The sequence below is a fragment of the Mauremys reevesii genome, linkage group 9 (genome assembly GCF_016161935.1).
Source record: "Mauremys reevesii isolate NIE-2019 linkage group 9, ASM1616193v1, whole genome shotgun sequence".
In the NCBI taxonomy this organism is placed as follows: domain Eukaryota; kingdom Metazoa; phylum Chordata; order Testudines; family Geoemydidae; genus Mauremys; species Mauremys reevesii.
The window spans coordinates 83,074,096-83,083,934 of record NC_052631.1 but is presented as its reverse complement, the minus strand read 5'-3'; the positions used below and the strand labels follow the sequence as shown (position 1 = coordinate 83,083,934).

General features: G+C 42.0%; 1 protein-coding gene across 4 annotated transcripts in view; it reads left to right on the top strand.

Annotated features, from left to right (window-relative positions):
- Window positions 1–4,580, top strand: part of LOC120372655 (ligand of Numb protein X 2-like) — a 40,383-nt gene extending 35,803 nt beyond the window's left edge. For all 4 annotated transcript variants that reach the window (XM_039489949.1, XM_039489952.1, XM_039489950.1 and 1 more), the window contains exons 9-10: window positions 2,091–2,249; window positions 3,692–4,580. In XM_039489949.1, the coding sequence (XP_039345883.1) occupies window positions 2,091–2,249; window positions 3,692–3,827 (295 nt within the window). In that variant the 3' untranslated portion in view covers window positions 3,828–4,580. The remainder of the gene's footprint in view (window positions 1–2,090; window positions 2,250–3,691) is intronic.
- The last annotated feature ends 5,259 nt before the right edge of the window (window positions 4,581–9,839 follow it).

Genomic DNA, 9,839 nt, shown 5'->3' with positions numbered 1-9,839 from the left:
ATATTAGCACCCAGGCTGCTGACACGCTTTCGTGTGGGGAGGTTTTAGGATATGGTCTGAGAGGCACACAGCAGAGCTATTTCATTTTGCGGTCTGCCAATGTTTACATCATTTGTTCCAAACAATATAAATGGTAATAATTCCTTCCTTGCAGTTCCTCACTAATTTCCCCAGTTGCCCAAAGTGGTGGCCAATAATGACTAGGTGGCTCTGTATGCTATAATTTCACTAAACCACTGAGGAAAAACAAACCTTGCAGATCAGTGCTGAGCTCCTCATTGTCCTCTTCAGCTAAATATAGGTGTTCAGACTTTTTGGCATGCTGACTTTTATGCACTGCACAATTGGGGTTTTTTTTGTTTTTGTTTTTAACCTCTGCTGGGAAATTTTTGAGCCACCACTGACTATAGCTTTCTCAAAACGTTCCCTGAGAGCTGTGTTTGAAATCCAGTATGAAAATCTGAAGTTTACTGCTAGCACACACTCAGTATTTTTTCAGGTAAATGCTTAATCCAGAAGATTGCTCCTGTGGTGCTTATTCTCTTGCGTTCTGTTTTGTTGAGGGAAGCCACATGTTAGTTGTTAGTCTGAAATAGCAGTTTGGTGCTGGAAGAGCAGAGTCTGAAGAGGTTATGTTCAAAGCCTTACTGGTATATTCAGTCCTTTTCAACATCTCTGTCCACAATGCTTAAAAGTTCCACTCTTTATTGTTACACTGGCACTTGTGGCTTATTGTTTGTCTCGAATGTAGTTTGTTGGCCTGGCTCATTTAGTATGCTGCCTTTGTGTTTACATGCTGTCCTGACATTGCTGCACTGCATTGCCAGGACAGCCTTTCACATGAGAGGGCTCCATCCCGTCTCTGAAGAGCTGCCTGAGTGGAAGTTAGAGTAGGAAAAAACCCAGGTGTCCTGGCCAGTCTTCTCCTCACAATAATAGATTCTTTCTGTTGTTCAAAGCTGTGTATGAGCTATTAAACACACAAGAATTACCATACATGACCAGATGGATGGCCAGCTGGTCTGGCGCCTTGCATTTTCTGTCTGACAGTAGCCAGTACCAGATGCTGCAGATGGGGATGTAAGACACCTACATAGTAACTTTGGGCTGGTTTTACCCTACCAGGCAGTTAGTGGCTGGCTTATGTTCTGAAGCAGGCGGCTTGATATCCCATGTTCATTGTTTTCCCCTCTAACATAACTGGGGGTATTTTTATTGTCCAGATAAATGTCTAATCTTTCTTCATTCTTTGCCTCAGTTAACTTGTGGTAGTGAGTGCCACAGTTAATTACATGCATTCTGATTATTGCTGAGTGCCGATTTATGGCTGCTATGTTTGCTCACACAGCACTGGTGCCCTTCAGTCACTCCTTTTGGATATCTAGTATAGGTTACCGGGCTATCCCTTTCTGTTGAGCAGTGAATTGCAGGAGCAAATACTGTTAGGATTTGTCATCTTTTGAAGAAGTCTGTCGAGCAGGCTTACATCAGACATTTTAGAAATCAAGAAGCAGGTATATCTCAAAATGTTTGGATTATGTTCTTTATGAACAATCTCTCATAGGACTGTAATATCTTATTGTGCAGATACTTTTTATGATAGGTCCTGCATGAAACAAACAAACCTTGACTGATTTGATTGTTTGTTTGAATCATTTAGTAGAAGAAAGGTTGCCTTACCTAACGACGTAATGTTTGCTTTCCAACTGTGATATGTGGCTGCTAACTGCAGCCATTGTTCCAAGTTCCCATAATACATGTGAAACCAGAAAATTGACTCCAGATTAATTATAAGGGCTGCAGAAGTACTGCTTTCAATTATTATTATTGTTGTTTTTTTAACAAAATGATGCTGTAAGATAACTCATGAACAACCCTGACCTGTCTTCCCACTCTCATCACAATACTTGTGGTGGGATAAGGCTTTGTCCCCCAATGGATGCAGGTAGTCTAACAAGGGTTATTGCAGCGGGTTTCCACATCACCAAGAAAAACGAAGACTTTTAGTCAAGCAGTTAATTCTAGCTGGAAAATAGGTGCTTAAGAACAAGTTGTGTGTGCCTCTTCTGTGACTGTACCTGTCTTTCTAGCTACCTTCACTGCTGTCAAGATATTGTCCTTCGTAAAAGTAACTCAGAAAGCTGGGGATTCAGCATTGTTGGAGGCTTTGAAGAAGGCAAAGGAAACCAACCATTTTTCATTAAAACCATAGTGCCTGCAACACCTGCCTTCCATGACAGAAGACTAAAGTATGTATGGTGTTATGTGTGTCTATTCCAGAAGTACTCAGCTAAGATGCAGTGTGTATAATTTTATTGCGCTATTGTGCTTCTTTTAACAATTAGCCTGGCTAAAATTTAATGATTTATCCAAGTTCCTTTTCATCCTAGCTCTTAGGATTAACCACACAACCAGCTGTCTTTATTTCTACAATTATGATGGAAGAGTCAGGCTTAGAAATGATTTTGAGTGATTTAACACTTTTTTTCCCACCGTGTGAAGGGTGTAATTATCAAGTGGGAGAGGGATCAGTTAGGATACTACAAGTGGTGATTATGCTATAACTAGGATTAACTGGATGAAATTAAGGGGATATTTAAGATGAATATCAGGAGAAACGTCTTGACAGTGAGATTTATTAAGTTGTGAATAATCTCTCAAGGGGCGGGGTGGAAGTCCTGTTGCTTGGGATGTTAAACTGATCTGGTTGACACACTAGGAAATGCACTGGCTCTTTAACTTCTGTGGTTGTCTTCCCCTGTGAAACTCCCTTTACAGTGTCTTCCCCTCCAGCTAGGAACATGTACAGCTGGCTCCTTCCAGAGCAGCTGTCAGTGTTGCCCTTTCAGCCCATCTGCCAGGGATACTGTCAGAGCAGAAATCTGGCACTGTTCCCAAGGAGATTGAGTTTCAGTGAATGGTGCAGGCATTAATCCAATTAAGGACTTTTCAGTTATTTAGCAACTATGTTCTGATATCAAATTAGTGCCTTATTGACAAGACCTGCTGTTACCTGCATATCCTATCCCCTCTCTTAGGAGAGCATTCATTTTCCTGGTCTGTTTCCAAGATGCTTTAGCTGGGGTCTGTAGCTCTGACTACTTTGTAAACGGTAACAAGGACCTTTTTACGAGGTACTTTGGGTGTGTCCAATCCCAGCATGTAAAGCAGACTCACCAACTACCAGCATCCTCCATGAGGCCTGTGAGCACTTCCCCATAGCTATTACTAAATAAGCAGCTGCAGCAGGGACCTTGGGACACAGATTATATCATTCACATCCATCTACTTTTTACAGTTTTCCTCTGGATTGTCTTCACTTGTGCTGACGGGCTCTTTTCTTGAATCCCTAACCACCCTTTCCCTGTCATTTCATTTCAGCCTCTCTCAAATGCCTCCTCTTCTCCTTTCACTTGTCCCCTCTGCCTTCCTATATCTCCGTTTGGCTAATCCCCTCCCAACCCCAGCAATTAAAAAGAAAGCAAATAATGGCACTAACATGAGCTTTGCGGACCATCCTGTCCCCACACCCCCAAGTGATGTCGATTTAGATTGTAAACTCTTTGGCAAAGGACTGTCTCTTATTGGGTTTGTATGGTGCTTAGCACAATGGGACCTTGGGTGCAGCTGTAATACAGATAATGGGGGGTTCGAGTTTTGTCCTGACAGAAGTTTCCTCTTGCCTTGTTAGGTGCGGAGATGAAATAGTGGCAGTAAATGGAGTATCTGCTATAGGAATGAGCAACTCTGAGCTAATTCCCATGCTGAAAGAACAGAAGAACAAAGTCACTCTTACAGTTGTATCTTGGCCTGGAAGTCTTGTGTAAACATCAAAGCCAAATCTATGTTCACTTGATTTATGAGCCTCTTTGGGACCAGAAGATCATTAGATTGATGGGATAAGGAAACCCTGAACTCTTGTCATATGATGTGTACTATCCAGTAGGCTTTCATTTCCTATTTGAAGAAAACATTTCCAGAACTTGATGAAGGCAAATGTAGCTTGTTGATATATCTAAATTTTAGATCCAACATCGTAGCAGATTGGAGTGGCACTTTCTCTAACTTCATCATGGAGTTCTAATCAGTACAGGATTAGTGTGGGGACAGTTATTTTTTTCCAGTGGTCCTATATGAATTGTGCATCTCTATTTTGAGCCAGTCTCCTTTTTTCCTCCAAATCCTATTTTAGCTGTGCCAAACCCATGATTGTAACTAAAACTTACCTAATCTCCTAAAATAAGAGCAATGTTTAACACACTGGTCAAGGGTCGCTGGTTGGCTGGTGTACTTGGACATGCCATTTTGTATCTGTTTTTAAAAGCCGCTAATAATGAAATACGTGGACCGATAAAATGGTTCATTACGCATGGTGTTTACATTTCTTGCCCATAGAAGTCTAGTATTTTTTCAATCCTTTTGTTGTCAGGTAGATTAAGAATTCCTGTTAGTGCTAACACATTGTGTTGGCTTGTGCAGAAATCCTTACTCCTGGTGCTAGTTAAGTGAATTGTTAGATTTCTAACCCTTCCTCAACTCTGCTCTCCTTGCCTTGTGATTTTACTAAAACCATCTTTTATTATGTAGAAATCGGCTGTCTGAACATAATGGGCTCACTTATTCCCAGAAAAGTCTGCCCCCGGGAAGTAACCCCATTGCTTTTATGCATAGTTTCTTGATAGTCTGAAAGTGATGATTTTTGCCTCTCCTGTTCACCACTTTTCCCTCCCACCCAGCAGAGCTAAGAATGGGGTAGAAATGACATGACCAAATTATATACCACCACCTCCAGCCACACTTCAGCCACTGTGAAATGAACTACCTCCAAAAGGACAGTATCCATTTTGGTTTGTGATCTTCGTGCAGTATATTTAGGCTTAGCTGAATTTCGTTAATTTTTTTTTTTTTTTTATAATTTCAACAGATAAGATGTTTAAGCTTTTTTAAAAATCTTTCAGTTTTCAGTTGCAGGACATTAGGGGAAAGGCTTATAATTTAATGACAGACACAGATTTAAAAAACGAAAGTTTTATAAACCATTTAAACACCAATTGTCAACAGCACATGTCAAAATATACAAAGAAAATATCCTTCTCAACTTGCTGGGTTCCAGACCCCAGGCTACAGGCTCACAGAAGGCTAAAAATAACAGTGTAGCTAAGTCAGCTGCCCCAAGCTCTGAAACTCTCTGCCGTGGTTTGTTGTTTTGTGTAGATGTACGCTAAAGTTCTCAAGCAGAATTTTTCTTTCTTGGCTTATCTGTAAATTACAGTTATTGCTGGAAATGTTGTCAGTTTGTGTGTGTATATGGTGAAATAGATAGCTACTGACACTGATGATCAGATTCTTCCAAGCCTAACTATATAGTAGAATTTTGAAGCCTGAGGTATAAAGCTATTTTGGCTATCAGACATTGATAAGCTGAGCTTTTTGGAAAATTCAGAATATAGTAGTTACTCCTCAAATATTTTCATTTATTATATATTACATTTAATTCTAATCCCTAGTAGAAATGATTGAGAGTTTTCACTGTTAAACAGAAAACCATTTTTAAATATGCTTTCTCTACAGCTTTCATTCTGATCAGCGTGGACCGTACTAGAAATTAAAGGAAACTCATTTCTTACATCTCCCCCTGTAAAAATACTAGCTAGAGTGATTTCTTTTAAAACATAATGGAGTAGGAGCTCCCATCTTATTAAGCAGAGCCTTGCAGGACAGAGCTGGCTACTTGTAAATTAGCCATTACAGCAGATCAGAGTTCTGGTCCTTGCTAGATTAACAGTTTACACACCAAGTGACTTAACTTGCTTTTAGCTAAAGGTTATATGTGAGGACTCTTATCAAAGCTCATTAAGAGCAAATAGTTCAGGATCTAATTCTTATGAAAGCTTCCATGGTGCATTATGCATCCACTTTCTTCAGTTGATAAAACATTACTGTGGATTTAGACTGCAGTTTTCCTAGGCCAGCGGGACTTCTGGGCCTCTTACTCCTGACCTGTTGAACAGCAGGAGTAAAAATTCAGAAGTCAGCAAGCTGCCTGTGAATAAACTAGTATGATTAACTCAGCCTCTATCTGAAATGAAGGAAATGTAGAACTTCGGGAGAGAGAGAGAGAGTGTGTGTGTGTGTGTGTTCGTTCCATACAAAGATACATAAGCAGAGCCTTGGACCATACAAAGCTCTGACCTCTGGTTAGATCTGAGAGATTATTGTTAGGCTTGGCAGAATTCCATTTTTTTTAAATTGACAACTGTTTAAAATGTTAATGAATTTTAAAATCAGTTGTGCAAAATTATGGGTCTAATAATTTTTTATTTAAAGTTTCAGTTGTGGGAAATTATGAAGGGATCAGAATTATTAAACAGTAGATGCTGATTTCAAAAAATTAGTTTTGTAACCATTACAACACAAACTGTCAATCAGGTGTGAAGATACACAAAGTAAATATCCTTACATCAGATTGATCAAGCAGCATTTTTCTTCCTTTGCCTCTGTAAATTTATTACCAATGGAAATATTTTTTTTCATCAGTTTGTGTAGGTATGGTGACGTGGATGCATACCAATACTAACTGAAATCTAATCATTCAAAGCCTAGTTACTATTAACTCAGAGCAGCGTCCACTGCTATTGTAACATTTGTCCCTTATTAACAGCCATGCTGTTGTGGTGGTGGGCTATGTTTTTAAATGAAGGGGATGCTGCAAAAGGCATTGTGATTTTACCATTACTTTGTCTTATTTCTAGGTGCCTTCAGCATCACTAAGAAGTCTTAGTACATATTGTTTGTATTGCACACAAGAACATGTAGAATCATCTTAATAAACGTTGAATTGCTTTGATGCCTTTAAGTTATTCTAAAATGACTAGAAAATATGGTGAGTGTTCTTACCTGAGGGTTTGAAAATGGGATACCTGATCAATACTGGATATTTCTCCAACAGTCCTACTGTTCTAGACCAAGACAGGGAGCATCCTAGCCTCCACCAGCGGAAGGAAATAAGCTTGTCATGTTGCATCTCCCAGGAAGACAGCTGGTCTAGCTGAAGATGACCTGGGCCTGCATCTCCACTGGCCTGAACCTTTAGTAGTGATTTATACTAGTGAATATGAAGAGCGTATAAAATGTTCCCAAATCAGAATAGTATCTGTTAACCAATGGTGTCCTTGGCTACAGCTATCCAAGTACTTACCACATTTACCACCACCCTCACTATTACCCCTATTTTACAGGTATGAAATGACTTGCCAAAGGTTCCACCGCCTGTGAAACAACTTGATGCCTTTCTAAATCATCCCTGGCTCCCTGCATTAACCTCTAAAGCTTTTCTTCAAGTGAGGCAAGTTTCCATTTCCTTTTGGTAAGCAGATAAGAGGGCTCTGGCAAAATGCCTGTTTCCAAATGTTAAACTCATCCTCTCTCACCTCGTCCTAGTGTTTAGCACCAAGTCCTGTACATCCATTAGCGTATACACCAGGCCAGATTCTGACTTTACACCACTTTCACACTGGAATTATTTTGGACTAAAAGTGGTCAAGATTTTGAGTTATGAAAATTTTATGCAAAATGTTTTTCAACCTCCTGACTACAACAATGGCAGATACAGACCCACTGTGTATAACAGGCAAAACAAATAAGGTGCACACACGAGGTGAAATGGTTACAAACTACTTTGGACAGAAGATGGGATTCTGTACTTTCTCCTGTTTAAAAAAAAAAAAAGCTCATCAGCTAACAATTTTTTTTCTCCTGACACCAAGTTATCATTGCAGAGAAGACTGAGTGTCTCTCTTCAAGCCATAGGCCAGCTGCCTCCCTGGTCCACTAGCTCCATCTAATGGTAAGGTGACTAACTGGGCCACACCTCTACAAAAACATGCAATGCTCAAGGGTGCAAGTGGAGCTTAGGGCAGTAAGTGTTATTCATGAGATTCCACATCCTCTTCCCCTGAAGCCAATCAATACGAGTGCAGGGCACAGTAATGCAGTAGGCATGGAGGAGAAATCCTAGCCAGGTATGGACATGCTCTGTATTAGCTTCCATTGCTCTAATACCCCCACTCTGTCCCTAAGCATCCTGTATGCAGTCAGGAGGGAGAAGAATTTGAAGGAGACACAGGGCAAAATTGTGGATTAAGTCAATGGCATTATACCAGGTTAAAATAATCATATGGGTATGTCTATGCAGCAGGTGGAAGTGCAGCCAGCCCAGCTCAATAGATGCACATGCTAGAACTAGCAGTGTGGCTATTGTGGCACAGGCAGTGGCTGGGCTAACCCCTTTCATTCCCCCAGCTAAAAGTCTACCTGACTCAGGTGGCTAACCTATGCCACAACGTCCATGCTGCTCTTTTATGCACTACCTTGAGCAGAGCTAGCACATGCTGGGAGGCATACTCACAGCTGCAGTGTCTCTAGACACTAGCACTGGCATATTTCCTTCCGTGATGGTTGAGCTACACAGTTGTTGGTGTCCATAATAATAGTACCTCTACCACCCTGTTCAGAATTGTAAAGCATTTATTTGGGGGGAGGTTGGCAGGTGAATGACTTCCATTGGTTTGCTCTTCCCTGTCATTTTAGCTGAAAGTGGGGAGGAAAAATCAGGATGGGGGTAATAAAAACCTATATAAGAAAAAGCTCCAAATATCAGCACTGTCACTATAAAATCATAGAATCATAGAATTCAAGATCAGAAGGGACCATTATGATCATCTACCTCCCCTGCAAGATGCACAGGCCACAATCCATCCACCCACTCCTGCAAGTGAACCCCCCCCCCCATGGCGGAGGGAAGGAAAAACCTCCAGGGCCATAGCCAAATCAGGACATCTGATCACCCTATCTAAGGGTGATCACCACCACCGTTGCAATATTATACAGGCTAAGTGAAGACTGGTTGCTAATCCAAAGTCTTGAAGTCCTACCTTCCTCAGTGCATTTTATTAGGGCTGTCGATTAATCGCAGTTAACTCACGCGATTAACTCAAATGAATCGCACTGTTAAACAATAGAATACCAATTGAATGTTTTTCTATATTTCGTATTGTGTTATAATTGAAACCAAAGTGTATATTCAAGTGCTTGCTCACATCGATTCCAATTAGGTGTGTGTGTGCCGCGTGCATGTCATCGGATAATTTTTACCCTAGCAACACCCAGTACCAGTCCCCGGCGCCTTGCTGGCACCGCTCTCCAGCAACCCGGTACTGGTCCACCCCGTGCCCCGAAGAGTCGACACAGACGCACCCCGCACCGCCTTGGCCCTCACGGTCATCGCTGTTTGACAGTGCCTCACGCTCGGCCTACCCAGCTTCAGGCCAGGGCGAGGGTAATGTGGGTCAATAGCACGAAGGCCAAGACCTTAATCAGGATCCTGCACAATGGTCCTTTTGGACACCGTGGGCGTACCACCAAACCCAAGGGGTTCTGTCAGGGGCCTCCCGCTCAGCCCATTCAGAACCCCGGGTACCAGAAGCCACCATAAGTCATCCCCTTCCGGGGAGTATGGGAGTGGCTGCACCTACCCCAACGCAGGCCCCAGTGTAGCGGATCCTGGGCAACAGGACCCCCGGACCCTGTGGCATCTTTGTCATCATCTCCAGACGAGGCAGTAGCGGGGACAACAGCCTCGGGTCCTCCCCCGATAGACCTTCGTGCACACAAAGACCTTTTACGTAGGATGGCACGTAATATGGACCTCCAAGTGGAGAAAGTAGTGGAGTTGGAGGACCCAGTGGTGAACATCCTTTCAGCGGAGGCCCCGTCCCAAGTAGCATTGCCCATCTGCACCATCCAGACCTCCGCCTCTATCCCACCGACGGCCAGAGGAG